This window comes from Peromyscus maniculatus, chromosome 4 (assembly GCF_049852395.1).
Source record: "Peromyscus maniculatus bairdii isolate BWxNUB_F1_BW_parent chromosome 4, HU_Pman_BW_mat_3.1, whole genome shotgun sequence".
NCBI lineage: Eukaryota > Metazoa > Chordata > Mammalia > Rodentia > Cricetidae > Peromyscus > Peromyscus maniculatus.
This window is the reverse complement of record NC_134855.1, coordinates 108,478,437-108,502,120: the sequence shown is the minus strand read 5'-3', so window position 1 is coordinate 108,502,120 and position 23,684 is coordinate 108,478,437. Positions and strand designations below refer to the sequence as shown.

Here is a 23,684-nt window from a genome sequence, read left to right as displayed (position 1 = left end):
GACATCCACGTTTATCTGCAATGCGCTTTCTCATATAATATACCTTGCTTTGTCAATATGTTTATTTTGTGACAGTGAGGAATTTCATGAAGGTTATAAGAAATCAAGTCAGTTAGTTATTTGGTGGACACTACTGTACTGGATACTGCTGTAAACTAGTGTGAGTGTGTGTGTGTGTGTGTGTGTGTGTGTGTGTGTGTGTGTGTGTGACTTTGTGTTGGGGGCGTATGGCATACTTGTGAAGGCTATAAGAAATCACCACGTCAGTCAGCTATTTGGTAGATACTACAGTACTGCATACTGCTGTAAACTAATGTGTGTGTGTGTGTGTGTGTGTGTGTGTGTGTGTATGTGTAAACTTATGTGTTATGGCACACATGTGGAAGTCAGAGAGCCAATTTCCAGGCCAACAAAAGTTCTTTCATTTGACAGCCTTCTTTTTTTTTTTTTTTTTAAGATTTATTTATTTATTGTGTATGCAGTGTTCTGCCTGATGTATCCCTGCAGGCCAGAAGAGGACACCAGATCTCATTACAGATGGTTGTGAACCACCATGTGGTTGCTGGGAATTGAACTCAGGACCTCTGGAAGAGCAGCCAGTGCTCTTAACTATTGAACCATCTCTCCAGCCCTCAACAGCCTTCTTAATGGCATAATTTGTCATATCATAGGGGTTTTACTTTTGTTTTAATTAAAAATATAATATATTAGCTTTCAGTCCTTTCCATTCTGGTAATTTTTTTTTCTTTTTTTGAGACAGCATCTCCCTATATACCTCCCAGGCTGGCCTCAAACTCAGAGATCCACCTACTTCTGCCTCCTGAGTGCTGGGATTAAAGATGTGTGGTGTGCCCAACTCATTCTGGTTTCTGAATCTTTCTTTCTCTTAAAGGGCCTTCTACACCTGATGATTCTAAAGCAGTCTTCTAGAACAGCAGCCATGTTTGCTGCTCATCGTCCCTGCCTAACTGTTCCAAGCGGTGACGCCTAACAACGCTGTCTAGACTCTCTTCCCCAGGATTCTGAAAACTGGGAAGAAGTGGAGGTTCCCAGAGGAGGGCCCAGAACCACCAAGGCAGGGCCTGTTCTGCTTGATGCTTGGTACTCCAATCAATTTCGTGAGTTTGCCAACAATGCAGTGTCTTTTTTCGCTGTCCTCCACCCCTCAATTTACTTGAGTTCTTGGTATACATGTGTGTGTATACATTTGTTCATGTGTGTGCAGGTGCAAGTGTGTGTGTGGGGTGTCAAAGGATACGTTCCTGTGCTGTGTTATTCTTCAGGAGCTATCTACCTTGTTCTTTAAGACTAGCTGGTCAGAAAGTCCAAGAGGTCGCCTGGCTCCACTTCCTCAGCATGGTGGATACAAATGTTCTGGGCCTCTTTACGCTGGTTTAGGGAACAGAACTTGGGTCCTCAAGCATTTTACTGACTCAGCCTTCTCCCCAGCCTGACTTCCTACTGTTTTGTTTGTTTGTGTGTTTGATTGCTTGCTTGTTTTTTCAAGACAGTTTCTCTGTGTACTAGCCTTGGCTGGCCTTGAACTCACAGAGATCTGCCTGGCTCTGCCTCCCGAGTGCTGGGATTCAAGGCGTGCTGACTTCCTACTTTTAAAGCCAGGACAATAATGGATTCTTCACTATGTTCCCAGTGGGATCTATAGCATAGTCCTTGCTATATGAGACACTGGTGAGGAAACCACTGGAATTTCTGAAATGATATGGAAAATGGGAGGCAGCTAGCTCAAGTCACTTTAGGGGACCTACCCTGTTGGAGAAAGTGCCACCTTTCACCTAACACCTAAGCTTAGGTCATTTTATCCCTTCAATTAGAGTACAGTTAGGCACCTGTTAGGCCAAACCCTGACTAAGCACATCCACACTCATATACTGTGGCCCTGTTTCTCCATCTTAAGAATTTACAACACATTTATTTCCTTTGGTAACTCACACTGGCAAAGGGAAATACATCTTTTAGGATATACTGGTCTCTGGCCTTGAGATAATGAATTTCTGGGAATCCAGAGTTTCACTATGACATGTTACTTACAATGGAACATTTATAGGCCAGGTAAAGGAAGAGGTTCTGGCCTAAATTGGCCTACATTAGGGGATAACCATTACAGCACATGAATTCCCTACCTACTAGATAAAGACTATTATAGAAAAAGCTAATGTAAGCTCCAAGAGCACTGACCTACCAAAGGCTAAGTCTCTACACAAGCATGGATCTTAAGTGCTACAGAAAATTTAAATGCTTGTAGGATATCCAGCTACTTTATATCCTATAGTATCCAGAATTATATATGCTGTAGTTCTAGGTATCAAGATAGAAGAACCTTCTGAAACTGGGAGCTTGAGGCCAGTCTGGAAAACACAGTTGTACCTTGGGGGAAAGGGGAAAGGAAGGGAAGGGAGGTGGGAGGGAGGGAGGGGAAGGAGGAGAGAGGGAGAGGGAGAGAGAGAGGGAGAGGAGAGAGGGGAGAGAAAGAGAGGGAGAGGGAGAATGAGAATGAGAATCAAAAAGACTAACACAAAGGACCCATGGTTTTAACCAAGTCCACAGAAGCTGGGTGTGATGGTGCATGTCTGTAATCCCAGCACTTCCAGCTCTTCTAGAACTCAGGAAGCTGAGGCAGGAAGATCTGGAGTTCCTGGCTAGACTGGGCTACATAGTAAATTTCAGGACAGCCTGGGCTATACAGTAAGAAAGTAAGTCAAATCAATACTGGATTATAATACTGGATTATAATAAACTGAGTCAGTCATCAGCTGGCTTTCCAGCAACTTTTCTTCCTATGGAAAACTTCTACTATCTGGAATCTCTGTGTTAATGGGACAAGTATATGCTCTTTTAAAGTTGCACACACTACAACTATTTGAAGCTGTTTTCCCCTTTCATGAAAAGAGCTGCCTCAGTGATAAATAACCCTGATCTATCTATGCTGTGGCCACATTCACCAGTATTTTGTTTCATAGTTTCATAGGACATTAACCTGACCATCATGCTAATGATGCCAAGCTGACAGAACAGGAAGTTACATATTTCAGATATGCATGGTGGACATAAAAGCAGAATAGAACAAAGCAAAACCCACAGTTGGCTTGTGACTTAAGCCAAGTTTTCTGAAGGTCTAAGTTGTAGGCATGCCAGGCTACCTTCCTGACATAAAGGATAAGCTCCTGCTCCCTATCCTCCCCACCTCTCTCCCAGTAAAAGGAGCAATACTTGCTTGGCCATTTTGAATCTTGGAGAAAGGATATAGTACATGCTGGCTATCCTTCTCTGATCTATTTACTGAGTGACTGGAAAAATTGGTTCTAGCAAGTTCTGTGGGACTCGAAAACATCCACAGTAAGGTTGAATATGACAGTTAAAATGAAGAACCTCATAAAGGGCGAAAGCATTCCTAGCTTAGAACTGAGCCCTAGAGTGGAAACTATTTACTTGATATGGAAAGCTTCCTGTCATAAATTAGTTATGTGGTTCATTAGTTACACATTTGGATATGCTCCACAGAATTCCACCATAGATAGAAGTGACGTATATAAAAGACCACATGCCACAGGTCCTTCTCTTTCAAAAGACATTTATGACTTCTTGTTGATGTCAACAGATGACTAAGGGAAAAGTCCGTTCTGGTGTATACTTGGCTCTCTGTGTTATGCTGGCCCAAGCTGGATAGAACAGACTGCTGTAGAGTATATACTTCACTGACAACTCTAAATGAATATAAGGAGAAACCCTCCCAGCAAAGAGAACTAAAAGTATGCTATCACACCATCTCACTGGAGATTAGGTTACAAACAGGAACAAAAAAGAAATGTTTCTGCTCCAGGTGAACACCCATCAGACGGCACTAACTGCTGCTGTCCTTCCTTCCCTTCTACCCCAGGACTGGCCTGATGAGCTCATGAACATGCTACCAATGGCTATTTTCTATCATCCATCTATCTATCTATCTATCTATCTATCTATCTATCTATCTATCTATCTATCTATCTATCTATCTATCTATCTATCATCTGTCTGTCTGTCTATCTCAAATAAGTCACACTTCTAGGACTTCTCTCCAAGGATATCTCAGGGGATATTATTTCCTAAAAGAATTAATTTTACAAAAAGTATGTCAATAGGCTCACACACATCATCATCCAGAAGCAGCTGGTGTTACAGATTACAGAACAGTACAATGTCTACCACAGTCCCATATGTGAGGCTGGCTGGTGGGATGTGCCAAATGTTCTCAATCAATAACGAGTGTTAAATGGTGCTCTTTCCCAACAGTTTAAAACAAAATAAGAGGTCTGGACTGTTCTGTTAGCTCTTACCTGGTAAATGAGCGTGGGCTTCAGGTCTTTGCTCCCTTCTACTTACTCTTCACATTGAAGCCAGGGATTTTTCTGAAGATACAAATCTGACCCTAAGCCCTTCAGTGGTGGAGCAGTTCTAAGTGGTTGATATGACCACCTAAATAACCACTTTTCCTTTTTTTTTTTTTGTCCTGTGTATGATGCATGTGTGTACATGTGGAAACCAGAGGAGGATAATGGGTGTGTATCTCAATCACTATCTTATTTTATTTTTTATTTTTTTTTAAAACAGTAACTCTCACTGAGCCTGGAGCTCACCAATTCAGCTAAGCCAGCCAGGCAGGGAGCTGCAGGGAGTCTTTACCTTCCTAAGTCTGGATTAATGGAGTTCACCAAAGTGTCCAGTTTCCACATGGGTACTAGTGATCTAAACTCAGGTCCTCAGGCCTGAATGGCAAACATTCTACTGACTGACCAGATCCCCAGCCTCCTTCCTTTTCTTCTGAAGTTTCCCTGTGGGGTTATCTACTTAGATCAGAGATAATCCCCACTGACCTTAGGAAGAAGCTGCAGGAACTTCCTCCCCTACCTAGGACTACTTTAAGAAGGAACATGTGGCAAAAGACGTCTCCAGAAACTGAAAACACTCATCTTTTCCCAGTGGACCTGACTGTATCTCCATACGATGGCTACAACTGGGGTAGTCATTTTGGCATCAGGAGAGGAGCCTACCTATAAGACAAAGATGACAGCTGACACAATGCAAAAAGGCCAGGGAAGCCACCAGTCTTGGGACTGCTCTCCCCTGTCCTTAAATCGATTTCCTCTCTAATAATTACCATGTTAGATCATTATTAAAGCTGTCATAATTATTAAAGGATCGTAATACCAGCTGTATTACCGGATCCTAACCTGGTCCCCTCGGGCTGTTCTCCATATAGCAAACAGAACTGTTTTCTTTCAAAATCCAAATCTGCTTAGTTCACACGTTTCAACTTCACTCACAACAATCTAGAGCTGAGGGGTGTGGCCTAGCCTCTTCTCAGTTCTGTCCCCTGTGCCCTGTAACAGGACTTTTCTTTGGAAGACATGAATAAATGTCTGCTCATGCCAGATAGGACACCAAAGACAGGAAAAAGGAATGATTCTATCCAAGTTGAGCAGAGTGAACCAGGAAGTTTACTGGGTAGGAATATAGATGGCTCGAATGCAGCTGGAACACTGAAAAGTTCACCCCAGCGTAAGTGACCACTCAGGTGCCTCTCTGGAGCTCCCTATGGGAGGGAGCACAGGCAGCTAAGCTTCCTGAGTCTTATGATCTCTTCTCCTCTCCCCATGAAGGAACTGTTCAATTAGAAGCAATAGCTAGACAGCACTGTTCTTTGCCATGAGCCCTTTAAAAAACTTATGAATATGCCTTCCTCTTACCCAGACACCGCTCCTGCTATTTCTAGTACCTCACGTCCCTTTCTCAATTCTCCTTGCCTCTTCAAGGAGATTATGCTTAAATACTAGCTACACACTCCAATGAGATAGCAGCCTACTAAGTTGCCCAGGCTGGTCTTGAACCTATGATCTTCCTGCCTCAGTCTCCCAAGTAGTTGGGATGTCATGACTGCAAAACAGACTTGGCTAGACTCTCTCCTACCCTGTTCTGTAGTACCAGGGAGTGAACCCAGGGCTCTGTACACACTAGGTGAGCTATCACTGAGCTACATACTCAGGAAGGAAACTTTTGACCAGGATCACCAGCTGCTGGTTTATGCTCATTCTGCTTGAGAGACATGAAAAACATAAATCTCAGTACTCTGCATTCTGCTATATAGCCACTACTTTTTACATCAATCCACTCCTATTACCTGTTATATACACTCTAGATCCCTGCTAGAGGCTAGAGCTTGAACTGCTGTTTGGTTTTATAGGCAGTTTTGTTTTTATAAAGAGTTTCTTGAGGGGGAAGAGATTTCTTTTAATTGAGATTGGGATTTGTTTTTGCTCCGTATTAGATCCATGGCACCTAGAATATTACCTGGTACCTATAAGATGCTGGTAAGTATTAAACAAATGAGTTACTAGACATGATGATGCACTAATCAGTTATGAATGAATGGATGGGCAGATGAGTGAGGTGAAGCAATTTCCTTTTTTTAAAACTTCCTTTCCATGACTATACAGGAAAGGAGCAAGATGAACTTGGTAAAAAACATTTCTCACCCATTATCCATTAGAAATCGATTTTATGTCCCATGACTCAAAAGACCAGACCTTAGGTATCCCTTCCTCTTTGCTAACAACAAAGGACTCACGTTGAATTCCTCTCTGAAGAGCTTATTGTCATCAGCCATTCTCCGGTTAATCTCCTCTTCTAGCTTGTCCACAGGCAGCGGTGGGTACTTCCTGTTGGTGCTTGGGGACCTGGCCAGAAGTGGTACACTTTGGGGCTCTGTAGTATATAAAAGGGAAGGTAAGTTAGGTGCCCTGGAGATAGATGCATTCCCTTTGTGAAGATTAATGGTCTCATTCTTTTGAAAAGATGGGGAAAAGAGACAGGGATATGGTTCCAACAGTAAAGGGTGTTTGTCACCAAGCTTGATGGCCTCAATTGGATGCCCAGAATTCACGTGCTTGAAGGAGAGAACCAGCTCTTTCAAGTTGGCCTCTGATCTCCACAAGCACACAATGGCACATGTGTATACACATACACAAATAAAATAAATAAATAAAAAAGGATGGTAAAAATGTTCATTTCTTTTTTTTTTCTTCAGAGGTCCCCATGCCTTACCCACATCCTCTGTGCGGCCATTTGACAGGCGGAAAGAGTTGGAATGGCTCCCAGCTTGCTTGTATTTCTTAAACCTAATGAGAACATATCTGTAATGAAAAACTAGGCACAGGGTTTGTAAATCACTGTCTTTGTATTCCCATCACTGACTACACCTTTCTAAACCTCTCTGTCAAATCAAACTTCCTAACAAAGAGACACAAGTCAGGCACTTTTTTTTTGTTTGTTTGTTTTTTTTAAAGATTTATTTATTTATTATGTCTACAGTGTTCTGCCTAGATGCATGCTTGCAGGCCAGAAGAGGGCACCAGATCTCATTACAGATGGTTGTGAGCCACCATGTGGTTGCTGGGAATTGAACTCAGGACCTCTGGAAGAACAGCCAGTGCTCTTAACCACTGAGCCATCTCTCCAGCCCAGTCAGGCACGTTTGAGGCATCTCCATTCTGTGGTGACGAGGCACCTTGGAATGGTTTTCCTTATACTCAGCACCCTAAAGTCCAGCTGAGGCAACACTATATTATAGCTGGCATGGTTTCTTTATGTAGCTTCAACTCCATAAAACGCACAGCCATAACAGGTGGAATATGGGCAAGTGTAATATGGTGGTGGTGGTGGTGGTGGTGGTGGTGGTGGTGTGTGTGTGTGTGTGTGTGTAAGAGCACGGTAGAATGGGTGGGACAGGATGGGATAGTAAGATCTTTATGAAACAAAAATCCTTGTGTTTCCTAAGCACAGCCTAGGAGTCATGGGGAGCTCCAGAATAAGTCAACACGGGTTTAATGGAGACGGTGCACAGTCCCCCTCTCTTAATTCCTACACAGCCCCCTCTCTCAATTCCTGCAGAAGAACAAAGGGAGCACAGAGCAGGTTGAGTTCAAGATAAGGCAGAGCTATGCTAGGCGGTAGTGGCGCACGCCTTTGATCTCAGCACTCAGGAGACAGAGCCAGGCGGATCTCTGTGAGTTAGCGGCCAGCCTTGTCTACAGAGTGAGATTCAGGACAGGCATCAAAACTACACAGAGAAACCCTGTCTCAAAAATACAACAACAAAAACAAAACAAAAGATAAGGCAGAGTTAAACCCAGGTCGTTAGGGCAGAAGCTTTAGCAAGAAGAGAACAACAAATGAACCCCATCTTCTTTCTCTTGGGTTTCTCTCCTGGTTTCTGTTCATTATCTAGAAGCTTCAGAAAGGTCAGGCAGAGAAATATCTTAACCCCTAAGATCTGCCTAGCAGGCAAAGGCCAGGAGTCCTAGAGAGGTCTGGGGTCAAAGCCTCAGCTAGAAACAAAGTAAGCCTTTGTTGTGCACATAATCTTACCAGGGGCCTTTGGGGGATTTCAAAGGAAAAGAGCTGAAGATCTTGAAACACCTGTCACTGATAGGAGAGTGTGGAATTCTCCCATCTCTAAACCACTACTCTACTCTAGGCCTCAACTAGAATAGGAGACATGATTTCAACAGATAAAGCAAAGGGAGAGTAAGCGGCACTTCAATCTAAGCACTATCACGAGTCACTGTCCCTCTACCCTACTCATCGTCCTTAGCCTACTGTCTTCTGGACTGTGTGGCTTACTGAGACACAGGGTATCAGGATATTTTAAGCAGATGCAGTAACATTAACATACTTACCTTAACATGTACAGAACTATGATAATAAACACAATTACTAGCAGAGAGGACAGGGCCACCATCACCGCAATAATTGGTGTCTCATCTGAAACCAAGAGAAGAGAATAGGTCATAACTGTGTTATGCAATAAGGGCTCAAGTTGGAAGTTCAGGAAGACACACTGACGTGGGGGTGAGAGTGCACCACCCATTAAATATTTTGCAGATGGTATGATGTGAAACACACACACACACACACACACACACACACACACACACACACACACACACACACACGCAAGAACAAAATGAGAAACAAGGGATGTGTGCAAAAATGCACACAAAAGAGCAAGGAGCAAGTACATGTGCTAGAGTGCATGAGAAAGAATACCTTCCACCACCATTGGGTCAGGGGGTAAGGTAGAGTCCTCCTACCCATCTCTGATACACCACACATTTAGTTACTGTATGACTTCCTGCCTCGGGATCAAATCTGTCCTTTAGGTCAGAGACTCTTTCATTGCTCTATCATTTGAGCTCAAACAAAACTTAGCACACAGAAAGTACTCAAAGATTTGGAGGTACAAATACTGGCAGGCTAGGAACTTAGGACCAACATTACACTCCTTCCTAGTCTCAATGAGCTCTGCCTAGAGAAAAAACAGGAGAAGGAAGAAAGAAGATGGTTCTATCATAAACCCGAGTGATTTCCTGGCACAGGGAATATGATTAACAAGGAGATGCTGCTAGATCTGTATGCACCATGCATCAAAAGCTATCTATCATGTGTTCCCTTTTACCTTCTACCACGTTCTATCTTTTTCTCTCAGCTGCCTTTTGCCAGATCCCAACCACAACGAAGTCCGGCTTGAGTAGATGGCCAAGCCTTCCCTCCATCCACAGACCCTAGCTCAGCACCTAGCCACGTTTCTCATGCAGCAGCTCAGGCCAGGACTTCACTTCTACTCCACATTACAAACCACACAACCCGCCTGAGTTTCTTTGCTTTTTGTGAGGATATGTCCCTTTTATGTGAAGGCCAATCCTGCCAGGTGGTCTCTGGACTACGTCCACTGATGTCACCTCAAACATTTTCTCTTCTTGACTCCACTTATCCTCTGTCTCAGCTAACTTCTCACAGCATTGCTTAACTCTTCCCCACTTCCTTCCCTCAGGTTCCCCTGATCCACTCACACCAACTCCTGCTTAGTGCTCCACTGAAGCAGCTCGGCGAGGACCAGATCTAATGGGAACAGCCCCACTTCCATCCGACTCGTGCTCTTACCGGAACTCATTCAAAACGCACTCACAAAGCAGCAACTGGACGCTTGGCTGGGGAACACGGGCAGAAGTACCCGGGCAGACCAGGGAGAGAAAGCTGGCATGTCACAGACATGCCGTGTAAGACAGGGACAAGGGATCGGAGGGGACAAGACGAAGAAAAGGCACCAAGGAGACAGCAGTGGAACGTTGAGGAGCACTCTTGAGATCTGTCCTTGCCCCTTACAGGTGACACTTGAGCAGAGCACTAAGTCACAGGGCCAAGTGAACCATGAGGAGATCTGCGTCAAGAGCTCTCTAGACACAAGGATTGGCAAGCCTAGCAGCCTAGGAGTTTGTCAGGTTCAAGAAACAAAGGCCAGTGTGAGACAAGCTGCAACTGCAGAGATGGCCGGAGCCAGAACACTTGTTACAGGCCCTGGCAGCGCGTGTGGCTTTAATTCGGAATATGAGGAGAAACCTAATAATCTCAGAAGACTGACACAGAGAGGACATAATTGAATTTCCTTTGTTAAAAGTTCTGCTAAACTGACTTAGGAATAGCAGCAGCCACCGGGCGGAAGTCATCTCAGCAGAAAGCCAAGAGCAGTCTCCAAGGAAGGAGAGATGAATTCAAACAGTGCTGTCAGGGTAAGTGAGATGAAAACAGGGATGAGGCTGGGCTTGACCAGATGACAGCTGCTGGCGAGTCTGTGCAGTGGTTTCTTTTGAGTATGGGTAGGAAAGCCTAAGTGGGATGAAAGGATAGAGAGCGGGGGAGGCGCACAGCCACTCACTTCATGAGGACGTTTACATCAGGGGATATACGCAAATAAAAGGAACAGTAGTCGGAGAGAAATGTGGAGGGTTTTTTTGGGGGCATGTGACTGTATAGCCCACAGTTCACAACCCTCATTTTGTCTCCCAAGGGCTGGGATTAGAGGTAGGCACCACCATCCCAGCCTAAAGGGAGAGGAAATGCTTATATTTTTCTATTGACAGTAAATGTCAAACATTGCAGCATGTGATTTGTAGTGGTATCTGCTCGGCCCATGACCTTGGGCTATATGGCCCAAAGGAGGCGGTACTTCCTGCCTTTGTACGTGACCTCTTATAAGGAGAGGGAGAAGGGTCACAGGCCCCTTCTCCCTGCTCTTGCCAGTGAGGTGGATTCGCTCCCAGTCAGATCAGAAGACAACTTCAGCTGTCTACTCTGTTCTGTATTCGTGAATATTCCTCAATTTACCTTAATAAATTTCTCTAATACTTCTTAAACAGACTCCCGTGGATTTATGGCTTTAGTGATTCCCATCTTAAAATGGATATTCACATTAGATGATCATTTCCTCCTCCTTGAAGCATTTTCTCCCTATAACCAAGTCCCCCGGCTATTTCACCTGTCTCTTATAACAGCAGCGCTCTATGACTGTGGAAAATTCTCAGGGCTGTGTCCTTGGGACACTTTCTTATTTTCAATCTCTTAACTACTCAGATGCCTGTAATTTCAAATGCTATGACAGAAATTCCCAAGTTTGCATTGCTTGGTTCTCAACTACCTACTGGCCACCTCCACTTTCAACTTCACAGGCTTCACAAGCAACATACATTTGCTGTACTACAAATGTTTTTACCGTTCAGTAGCTAGCATTCTAGTCCTCCTGTTACTCAAGCAAAAACTGTAAAAATCCCTTTGACTTCTTCGTGCATACCTTCTCTATCCAACCCAGCTGCAAGCAATTTCTTTTAGGACTAGAACCCCCGAGAAACATTATTTTTTCTTCCATCAAAGGTAGCTGGCCCTGAAGGGGCCAACATTCCACAAAACTTCTGTCTCCTTGCATGTCTGTGCTCAATCCTAGACATTTCTGAGACTTGACTCTCACACCCTTCCTCTTCCTACAGATTAGCCAATCATGTCCGATTGTAAGGTTGAGCTCCCACCAACAGGATGAGACACAGCCACTGCCTGTGTTAGAATAAAAACTAGTGCACATCCTGCCAAGAGTCTGCCTGCTAGGCCAGTTAGGGCCAAGGAGCACTCTTTTTCCAAAAATAAACTGTCCTGCTGGGTTACTTTTGCTTGTGTGTGTTTCTGTGTGAGACACTTCGATTATTCTTTTCCAGCAAACGAATGCATCAAATGTGTCTGCCTTTCCTCATTCTCTGCGGTCACTAACATCTAGTCCAACCTACACTGTCTGTTCTTGGACTTCCACAGCTGTTAGAATGCGGTCCAACCTCCTTGTCCTGGGCCACAACACTGCCTCCCTCCACTCTTCTTTTTCATCACTCAACGTTAGCCACGGGCACCCTGAAGCTGAAGGTGTTCATTCTTATGCTTTTGAGCATTTCCTGTTCTCATCATATGGCCTCCCTCCACTCTTTGCCTAGTCCACCTACTCATCAAGTCCTGATTTGCAAATATCACTTTCCCCACAAGGTCTACTCTGACATCCTAATACTAAATTTGTTGTTTCTGAAATAAGTTTTTCTCCCAGGAGGTCACATTGATGCACACCTAATTGATACAGTGCACTATAGCCCAGAACTCCTGGACTCAAGCAATTTGCCTGCCTCAGCCTCCTGAGTAGCTGAGACCATAGTTGTGTGCCACTGTGCCTTGTCTGTATTATTCTTACAGAGTACATATTATTTCCCTTGATAAGACCTGTTATACTTTGTAATTATTTACTTATTTGACTATAGTTAATGGGTATTCCTCCTTTATGCCATAAACCACCAGGGCAAGCATATTTGTTTTATATCTTTGTATAATTTAAAACCTAGCAGAGGATCTCAAACATAGTATGTGAGTGTGATGGTGAATGTCTGTAATCCTAGCACTTGGTAGGGGGAAGCACAAAGATTAAGAGGCAAGGCCAGTCTCAGATATATAGTGAGAGGCTAACCTGGGCTACATGTGATCCTGTTTCAAAATAAACACATACACACAGAGTGATTTACTTGTAAAGTATGTGTTTGTTAAATTCCAACCATAAAGGGCAGTATATGAGATAGTATAAGGAGGTAATTACAGAAATCTGGCTCAAGACAGCAAGAGCCAGGCATAGTTGCTTATGCCTATAATTTCGGCACTTGGGAAACTGAGGCAAGAGGATTGTCACTAATTTGAAGCCAGCCTGGGCTAAAGTGAAACCCTGTCTCAACAAAACCAAATCATAAACAGACAACGGCTGTGTCTACAAGCTTAATTTTTTTGGTTGTTCATTTATGAGTCAGGCTCTCACACAGCCTAGGCTAGCTTCAAACTCACTCTGCAGTTCACTATGAATTTCTGATCCTTTTGCCTTCAACTCCTTCCCCTTCCTGTACTGGAATTACAGTCACTACCACTGTACCGGGTTTATATGGTGCTATGGATTGAACCAAGTTACTAAGCAACCACTCTACCAGATGAGCTAATTGTTGTGGGATACTGGTACAGTATATGAAGATGTATTGCTGTGATTAGTGTAATAAAAAGCTGAACAGCCAATAGCTAAGCAGGAGGTATAGGCGGGACTTTCAGACAGAGAACTCTGGAAAGAAGAGAGGAGGTGGAGTTGCCAGCCAGCCATGGAAGAAGCAGGACGTACAGGAGAGGTAACAGTCACGAGCCATGTGGCAGGATGGAGACTAACAGAATTAGGTTAATTTGTCTTTCTGAGTCTGGGTTACCTCACTCAGGATGACATTTTCTTGACTTGCCTGCAAATTTCATGATGTCACTGATGTACTCACTCATAAGTGGATACTAGATGTAAAGCAAAGGATAACCAGACTACAACCCACAGCTCCAAAGAAGCTAGGAAACAAGGAGGACCCTAAGAGGGACATATGGATCACCCTAGGAAGGGGAAATATATGAGATATTTGGAGTAAACTGGGGGCGAGGGGGGCAATAGAAGGGAGGAGATGGGGGATGAGAACATGAGGGAGTGGGAAGGTCAAGCTGGAGGAGTGATGGAATGGGAGAGCAATGAAAGAGATATCTTGATAGAAGGAGACATTATGGGGATAGGGAGAAACATGGTGCCAGGGAAGCTCCCAGGAATCCCCAGGATGACCCCAGCTTAGACTACTAGCAATAGTGGAGAGGGTGCCCGAACTGGCCTATCCTGGTAATCAGATGGGTGAATACCCTAACTGCCATCACAGGGCCTTCATCCAGTAATTAATTGAAGCAGATGTAGAGATCCATAGCCAAGCACCAGGCTGAGCTCCGGGAGTCCAGTCAAAGAGAGGGAAGAGGGATTATATGAGCATTGTGTTTGTGTTTGTGTGTGTGTGTAGATCATGATGGGGAAATCTACAGAGACAACTGAATCAAGCTCGTGGGAACTCACAAACTTTAGGCCAACAGCTGTGGAGCCTGCATGTGACCGGACTAGGCCCTCTGCTTACAGGAGACAGTTGTGTAGCTTGGTCTATTTGAGAGGTCCCTGGCAGTGGGATCAGGATCTCTGGTGCATGAGCTGGCTTTTTGGAGCTCATTACCTATGATGGGAGTTTTGTTCAGCCTTGATGCAGCGGGGAGGGGCTTGGTCCTGCCTCAACTGAATATACTGGGCTTTGCTGACTCCCCATGGGAGGTAAGGTCTCCTTTTGGAGGAGAAGATGAGGGGGTTGTGGGTGGAAGGCTGGTGGGGAGTGGGAAGAGGGATGAGGGAGGGCCTGTGGTTGGTATGTAAAGTAAATAAAAAATTTCTTAAATAAAAAAAAGATAAAATTAAAAAAAAGAAAAAATGGGTTAATTTAAGTTATAAGAACTAGTTAGGTACAAGCCTAAGCTACATGCTAAACTTTCATAATTAATAATAAATCTCTGTGTCATTATGTATGAGCTGATGGCCCAAAGAAAAATCCAACTACACTACATTTCTAGCCCACAAGGTTATTTTTCTTTCCCCTAAACATATAAGAAGATAGAAGAAATATAAAAATACTAAGGAATCAACAACATATCTGAGAGGGAGCAACAGGTAGAATTTGTGGACTACAACTCCGAGAGATTTCTTCAAGACAAAGGATAGGAATCCACTACTAAAGAGATCAGCTGGAGCCAAAAACATTCCAGCTGAAAAATAAGTACTAGTTTCACTAGTCTAGGTCCTGGAAATAGCTTAAGCTGTGCCAGCTGGGACTGGAAAGGAAAGGTTAAAGACCATCCCGACCTGGCTTGTTAGACCAAGGCCAGAGTACTCACAGGTTAAGTGACAAGCTGTTGTGTCTACCCCCACCCAATTTTGCTGGAAGAATAGTGCTTTACAGAAAGTTTCTCATAGAAAGTGGCAAGTTTTTAAAAAACAAAATGTAAAGTCAAGATGGCACTCCCCAAGTATAAGCTCATGCTCCTGAACCTCGACCAGTACCCTGGACCCAGTGGAGTACAATGTCTCCAGAGATCCAGAAGGCACAAGCTGAGAAGTTGAGCCTAAGGGCTCAGCTTTAAATGGGGGCATTCGCCTCAGTGCAAAGACCATAAATATCAAGGACACATAAAAAGATCCTGCCTTACTGATGAATCTACACAAGATCAACAAATATCTATCATAATTTCAGACACCCAAGAACTCACTATTAGGAGCTGTGTTGGGATCTGGGCTCATCTTACAGCATTGTTTTAAAAACAGTAGGAAGCCTGGCGTTGGTGGTGCACGCCATTAATCCAAGCACTCTGGAGGCAGAGGCAGGAAGATCTCTGAGTTCAAGGCCAGCCGGGTCTACAGAGTGAGTTCCAGGACAGCCAGGGCTATAAGAAAAATCCTGTCTCTAAAAACAAAACAATAACAATAAAAAGGTGGGGAGAGAAAAGAGTTATCAAACACTTAGCCTCTCCTATTAAATTTGGCAAAATGACTATATTCTGTATAAATAAACCTATTACTCACTGAGAACACACACACACATAAACAAAATAAAATGTAAAATGACACAGAGTTCTTCCTTTTTTCTCAAGACAGGGACTCACTATGTAGTCTAGACTGGCCTTAAACTCATTGAGGTCCTCCTGCTTCTACTTCCTGAATGCTGAGATTAAGGTATGTGCCACCACCCTGGGTTACACAGGTTTTTAAATTTTAGTAAAGCAAACTTCCCTGTTAAAGAGACTACTACAACAAACCCTCTAGCACTTATCACTTTACTTTTCCATTATAAATATACACAAGTTTTTTTCCATCTATACCAAGGTTTTTCAACCTCACATTCATGACATTTTAGACTAAATAACTCTCTGTTGTGGTAAGTCTAATGTACTATAGAATCTTTAAAACATCTCTGGCTTCTACCTACTAAATATCAGCAGCAACATCCTGACTGTGATGATCAAAAATATTTCCATACATTAATAAATGTCCCGTGAGAGGGAAAAGAATCATACAATTGAGAAGAACTGGCCAATAAATCTCTCCACTTAACCTGAAGAGTTAAAGCAAGCCCAACACAAGTCATTTCAATGGCAATTATAAATACATATCACAAAGGTTCTTTTTTTGGGGCGTGGTTTTTGAGACAAGGTTTCTCTGTGTAATGATTGTCCTGGCTGTCCTGGAACTTGCTTGGTAGACCAGGCTGGTCTCAAACTTACAGAGATCCATTTGCCTCTGCCTCCCGAGTGCTTGGATTAAAGGCATGCGCCACCACACCCGGCTCACAAAGATTCTTTTAAAAAATTATTACATTGGTTTGTGTATGTTTGTGTGAGCCTGCAAGCATGTCACAGTGCATGTGTGAAGGTTAGAGGCCAGCGTGTGGGAGTTGGTTCTCTCCTTCCACCATGTGGACACTGGTAACTGAATTCAGGTCAACAGGCCTGGTGACAAGAACTCTTACTAAGCCATCTTGTCAACCTCTAACAATTCATTCTTTTATTTAATTAAAAAACTAACCACATCATTTCTTCTCTCCCTAAATCCCCTATGTAAGATGTCCATAATCCCCTCCCCCTCCCCCAATTCACAGCTTCCTCTTCTTTAACCATTGTTGTTGCATATACATATAAACAAATCAACACAGAAATATAGCCTGGTAAGTCCATTTAGTGTTGTGCCTGCCTATATGTTTCTAGGGTCTGACCACTGTTTTGGATAATTAATCGCCCACTAACAATTCTTTTAAAGATGTGTGCTACCACTGCCCAGCAACAATTCTTTTTTTTTTTTTTTAAATCAATTTATTTTTATTTTATTTTATGTGTTTTGCCATGGGTGTCAGGTCCCGTGGAATTGGAGTTACAGACAGTTGTCAGCTGCCATGTGGGTGCTGGGAATTGAACCTAGGTCTTCTGGAAGAGCAGTTAGTGCTCTTAACCACTGAGCCATCTGTCCAGTTCTAGTAATTCTTAACATAACCAAATACGATTATTCCCCTAAAAAGCAACACTAATTCCTCAGTATTGTCTAAGATTCAGGTACTTTTCTCTGACTGACTCATAAATGCTTCTTCTGGTTTGGTCAAAGCTGGAGCCCAATGGAAGTCTCTATGTTACACAACTGTTAGATATACTCAATGGGTTTAGAGGAGCACTTGCCTCCCATGTGCAGGGCCCTGAATTTGATGGTCCCCAGTACCACAAGAAACAAAACCAACAGCTATCATCTAATAATCCACTCATAACAAGTCATGGATTATTTTATCCAATACTCCATCCATAGTAAATCCAGATTATTCAGCAGTAACAAAAAAACTTTGCCTTTATGAAACTTATATTTTAGTGAAGAACATAAACAATGAAATATAACACATGCCTTAAGAGTGGAAGATGGAATGGGGTGGGAGTATTACATTTAAGACACAGAGGGCCGCTGGGCGGTGATGTCGCACACCTTTAATCCCAGCACTCAGGAGGCAGAGCCAGGAAGATCTCTGTGAGTTCGAAGCCAGCCTGGTCTACAGAGCAAGATCCAGGACAGGCACCAAAGCTACACAGAGAAACTGTCTCAACAAAACAAAAAACAAAACAACAAAAAGACACAGAGGGCCAGGAAAGGTTCGAATGAATGAGTGAAATGGACAAGTTATCAGGAAAATAGTATTGTTCATGATTAATGAAAGAGTTGATAAAAATAGACAGTATAGGAATAAAGGAGGCCTCTAACCATTGATGTAAAAATTATGTAGTTCATCGAGACAGAAAGAAAAATAGTTATCAGAAGAATGATGAAATGGAATATTCTTGTTTAAGAGTTAAAAAGTTTCAATTTGAGATGCTTTGGGACCTGGCAAGATGGCTCAGTAGGTAAATGCACTTGCTTAAGTTTTGAGAACTCCTTGGAACCCACTGGAGAAGGAGAAAGCTGACTCCTGAAAGTTGTCCTTGACCTCCACCTGTGCACTGTGGCAAACATGCCCCATACACACATAAACACACACACACACACACACACACACACACACACACACACACACACACGCACAAAATGTTTTTTTGTTGTTGTCATCTTGTTTTTCTTGTTTTTGTTTTTTTGTTTTTTGTTTTTCCAGACAGAGTTTCTCTGTGTAGCTTTGGCTGTCCTGGATCTTGCTCTGTAGACTAGGCTGGCCTCAAACTCACAGAGATCCACCTGCCTCTTCCTCCCAGGTGCTGGGGTTAAAGGCGTGCACCACCACTGCTTGGCTTCAATGCATTTTTTTTTTTGAAAGTTCTAGTGCTGGAGAGATGGCTTAATGTTTAAGAGCACTGGTTGTTCTTCCAGAAGACCAGGGTTGGATTCCCAGAACCCACAAGGTGGCTCACAATCATCTGTAACCCAGTTCCTGGGCACCTGAAGCCCTCTTCTGACTTCCAGGGGCACCAGGTGTGCACACACATGCAGGTAAATCATTAATATACATACAATAAAATAAATACATCTAAGAAAAAAGTTCTCAAAAGCCCAGTATGGTGTCTGACTCCTGAAATGCCAGCACTTGACAGGCTAAGGCAGAAAACAGCTCTAAGTCTCAGATCTGTGAGGGATAGATGGCAAGGTCCTGTCGCAAAAAAAATGCCAAAAAATTCTGGAGATGACTACACAATGATATAAGTACATATAATTGCACCTAATGTTACTGTATAATCAAAAACAATAAAAACATTCAATTTTATGTTGGGCAATGCTAGTGATAAAATCTAAAGCCTCGCTCATATTGTACAAGTGCTTTTCCATTGAGTTACATCCTAGTCTCTCCCAAGTAACTTTAAAAGCCTAGTTATACCAAAGTAATTTGTAATAAAGACACAAGAAAATAACCAGTTTCCTAAACTTCAAAGACAAGAAGGCTTCCCTGTCCCCACTTACACAGGGAACGACAGCGCACACCTTTAATCCCAGCACTCGGGAGGCAGGCAGATCTCTGTGAGTTCAAGGCCAGGCTGGGATACAGAGTGAGTTCCAGGACAGGCTCCAAAGCTACACAGAGAAACCTTGTCTCAAAAAACCAAACCAAACCAAAACACCCAGGTATGGTATACAAGCCTGTAACCCCAGAGCTTCAGGCTATAGTCAGGTAGATCCCCAGGGCCTCACTGGCAGGCCAATCTAGCTGAGATGGCAAGCTTCAGGTTTAGTCAATGAGCCTGTTTCAAAAAATAAGGTGGAGCCGGGCGGTGGTGGCGCACGCCTTTAACCCCAGCACTCAAGAGGCAGAGGCAGTAGGATCTCTGTGAGTTCGAGGCCAGCCTGGCCTACAAAGAGTTCCAGGATAGCCAAGACTGTTACACAGAGAAACCCTGTCTGGGAAAACAAAAACAAAAACAAAACAAAACAAAAGATAAGATAGAGAGCAACAGAAAATACTTAAAGTTCTCTCTCTCTCTCTCTCTCTCTCTCTCTCTCTCTCTCTCTCTCTCACACACACACACACACACACACACACACACACACACACACACACAGACTGGACTGGGCATGGTGGTGCATGTATGCAATCTCAGCACTTGGGAGATAGAAGTGAAAACATCGGGAGTTCAAGATCATCCTCTGTTTTTTGTAAAATTGAGGCCAGCTCAGACTATAGAAGATTGGCTCAAAACAAACAAACAACATCCCCAAACCCAAAAGTTATGAAAAAAATCCTTAATGGGCATTCATTTTCCAAATTCAAATCTAATGATCATTTTTTAGAACAGATGATTTATCCTTCTGTCTCTGCCTCTTGTTTCCAACTCAGTCTTTCTTAGCAGTCTTTTAATTTTCATCCTATATAAAACTTGACATTTGTACACAAATACTCATGACCCAGAAATTCAGAGTCTAGCTGAGATCCCAGATACTGCGCTTGTGTTGGTCTGAATGAGAAATGTCCCCCACAGAATCATCTATTTGAACCGTGGGTCCCCAGCTGGTGTGCTGTTTGGGGAGGTTGCAGAACCTTCAGGAGGTGCAGCTTTGGCGGGGAAGTACATGACTGGGGAGGACTCTGTGGGTTTACAGTCTTGCCCTGCTTCCTGTTCTTGCTTTCTGCTTCTTGTGTGTGGTTGAGATGTAATCTCTTAGCCTCTTCTTGTTCCTGCCACCACACCTTGTTCACTCTTACAGACATTTATTCCACAATAAGCTCTGTAAGTTGTTTTGATCATTGTGTTTATCATAGCAACAGAAAAGTGACTAATACATCATCTGGGGCTGTAGGAGCTTTATACTAGGGTGTTGAAAATCCCTATGGGTGATGGTGGCTGATGCCTTTAATCCCAGTACTTGGGAGGCAGAGCCAGGTGGATCTCTGTGAGTTCAAGGCCAGCCTGGTCTACAGAGGGAGTTCCAGGACAGGCTCCAAGCTACAGAGAAACTCTCTCTCGAAAAACAAAACAAAACAAAATTAAAAAAAAAAAAAAGAAAATCCCTAAAGGCCATGAAATGACATCATAGATTACTCCTTAATTTATAGATTAAGGAGAAAAACTACAAGAAACAAAAAATGTTTAAAGGTAACAGTAGACTAAAAGCTAGAAAGCAACTATATGCCCTAGGAACCGAAGAGATAGCTCGGAGCACTTGTTGCTCTTCCAGAGGACTCAGATTCAATTCTTAACACCTATATGGTGGCTAACAACTATCTGTAATTCCAGTTCCAGAGGATCAGATGTCTTCTTCTTGCCTCCATAGGCAATGGGTACATATGGTGCACAGATATACATGCAGGCAAAACACTCATACACACAAAATAAATAAAATTTAAAAACAAATTATGTCCTAATTTATCACCAAAGGGTAAAACACTAGCATGAGGACGTGATAAACACACAATTATTTTATTGTTGATTAAATATATCAGTGGCTGGAGAAATGGCTCCGCAGCTAAGAACTCTGGCATCAGGACCCTGAATCTATTTCCAGCACCCACACAAGGGCTCAAAACCACCTGTGACTCCATTCTCAGGAGGTCTGATGCATTTTTCCTGCCTCTGTGGGCATCAGGCACACATGTCTGATACAGAGACATACATGCAGGCAAAACATACATATAACTAAAACATTTTAAAATCTATAATACACTGAATCTGTTAGAATCTGTAATCTATATAAAAATGGAATGCTTGCTTCCTTTACTCTTTCCTAAGGTAAACATTTAAGGACAGTAAACAAACGACACAGTCATGGGTGCACAAGGTTACCACACACAAGAAACATGGATGGACAGTGGACATCTTTTAAAAGGACAACAGATAAAAGGTGATTGGCTCACCTCTCCTGTCTTTTGAGTCAGAATTACCTGTGTAACAAGTAAAAAACAGAAACATTTACTCAGGTTAAAGGAAAACATTGTTATTCAGTTTAAGGAAAAACAAAGAAGAAGCTCCAGGAATATAAGGCAATGTTCTCCATGTCCAGTGCACTGTAGTGAATGGGAACAAGCTTATCTAGGCTTACTCAACTGTAGTCAGTGGTCTCCTTCCTTCCTCCTGAGTATGCACACAGTGCAGCATCCAATACTCACTAAAAAGGCAGTAATTCAAAGGAAAACACAAATATAAGCTACCAGAGGACATTATGTCTTTGGGACTTTTGAAATGTAAAAGGACAACATTAAAGATATAAAAAAAAATTCACAAAATCAGATGCAGGAAAAAAAAAATCAACCAAAACCAAAAAAACAAACAAACCAAACCAAAAACCAAAACCAAACCAAACCAAAACAAAACAAAAAAACCCCAAAAACCAAACCCAAACAAAACAAACAAAAAACCCAAACTAACTGATGGATACCCAACCTCATGTACTAATAGAGAAAAGCTTATTTTCAGAAACCTATGATGGACTGGTGAGATATAGTTAAGCAGGCAAAGGCACTTGCCATAAGTCTGATGACGAGTTCAATCCTCAAAATCTACGCAACGGAAGGCAAAAACTGACCCCACCACACCTGCGCTGCGGCAGCTCCAACCACCACCAATAAACCAACATATAATTTTTTTTTTTTTTTTTTGGTTTTTCAAGACAGAGTTTCTCTGTGCAACAGTCCTGGCTATCTTGGATCTTGCTCTGTAGACCAGGCTGGCCTCGAACTCACAGAGATCCACCTGCCTCTGCCTCCTGAGTGCTGGGATTAAAGGTGTGCGCCACCACCACCCGTTTAACATAGGTATTTTTAAAGAAACCTGTGGTATATCTAAAGCCTGAACAGACCCCTAAGATAAACAATACAATATTCTCTCATCACTATACAATAAAAGTGGAGATTAACACAGACAAAATTTGAAAATTAAAATAAAAACAAATAGAAAACATCTCTTTGTGCATTTTAGTCAAGTATAAAGCTGTCCGGTTAAATACTACACTTCTAAGACTAGGTACGGTTACATGATAAATTTCAGCTAATGGGATGTGAGCATGTAGGTTATAAAACTGGAAAAGAAATTGCTTCTATTTCCTCTGTTCTCAGTGGCGAGAACACACAACCACACAGATAAGAGGATGTTGTTAGGACAGCAGGGCCAGGTAGCGTGACACCATGGTTCCTGATCAAGGAACCTTCTGCCCACACTTGGAGAGGGGGGGATACTTCGGTCCTTATCCGAGCAGCTGAGAGAGCACCCTAACTAGCAGCTACCTTCAGGAATACCTATGCAGCATGTTGAAACTTATGTTGCACAAAAACCACACCATCAAATATTAGTAAGTCTGAAAAATAAAAACAAAAAAATCAGCTTTAACTTAAAAACTTGAATAAGGAGCACAAAATAAACCTAAAACAAGGCAGAAAGGATGAAAATAAAAAGCTAAGGTGATAGACTAATAACAATAGTGGGTTTTGGAAGCAAAGAAGCAACAAACTATGAGACAGTAAACCCAAGGGGAACAAAGGAGATGAAATATGTAAAATGGGAACTATTCACAGCTATGTAGGAAATTAACCTATCCTGAGATGACTTTTCCTCAAATTCATTTGAATTCGGAGGTATGAGTAAAATGCAGTTTTCTATGCAAACTTTCAAATTCTTTTCCTTTTTGTCTCTAAACTTTCATATTCTATTAATGAAGAAAACAAGACACTAGCAATTAACACAGCAACAATATCATGTTTGCAAAGAAAAACCAAGACCAAATTCACATAGAAAAACAAACAAAAAACCACTTGTAAATAGCAATGGAAAACAATCCTAAGTCATATCATAACTCATGCATGTTCCTGTAAGCAACGTGAATGAAACTTTTTGGGCCATTAAATAATAATAATAAAAAAAAAGTCTTTTGAAAAGGAGGGAACTAGAGAGATGGCGCAGTAATTAAGAGC

General features: G+C 42.5%; 1 protein-coding gene across 4 annotated transcripts in view; it reads right to left on the bottom strand.

The window, feature by feature from the left end:
• Ptpra (protein tyrosine phosphatase receptor type A) overlaps positions 1-23,684 on the bottom strand; it is a 111,439-nt gene that overhangs the window by 31,424 nt on the left and 56,331 nt on the right. For 2 of the 4 annotated variants that reach the window (XM_076570643.1, XM_076570641.1), the window contains exons 4-7: positions 21,636-21,662; positions 8,730-8,814; positions 7,096-7,169; positions 6,620-6,756 (exon numbers count right to left, since the gene is read on the bottom strand). In XM_076570643.1, the coding sequence (XP_076426758.1) occupies positions 6,620-6,756; positions 7,096-7,169; positions 8,730-8,814; positions 21,636-21,662 (323 nt within the window). The remainder of the gene's footprint in view (positions 1-6,619; positions 6,757-7,095; positions 7,170-8,729; positions 8,815-21,635; positions 21,663-23,684) is intronic. The other 2 variants (XM_076570642.1, XM_076570640.1) reach the window with 1 other exon arrangement.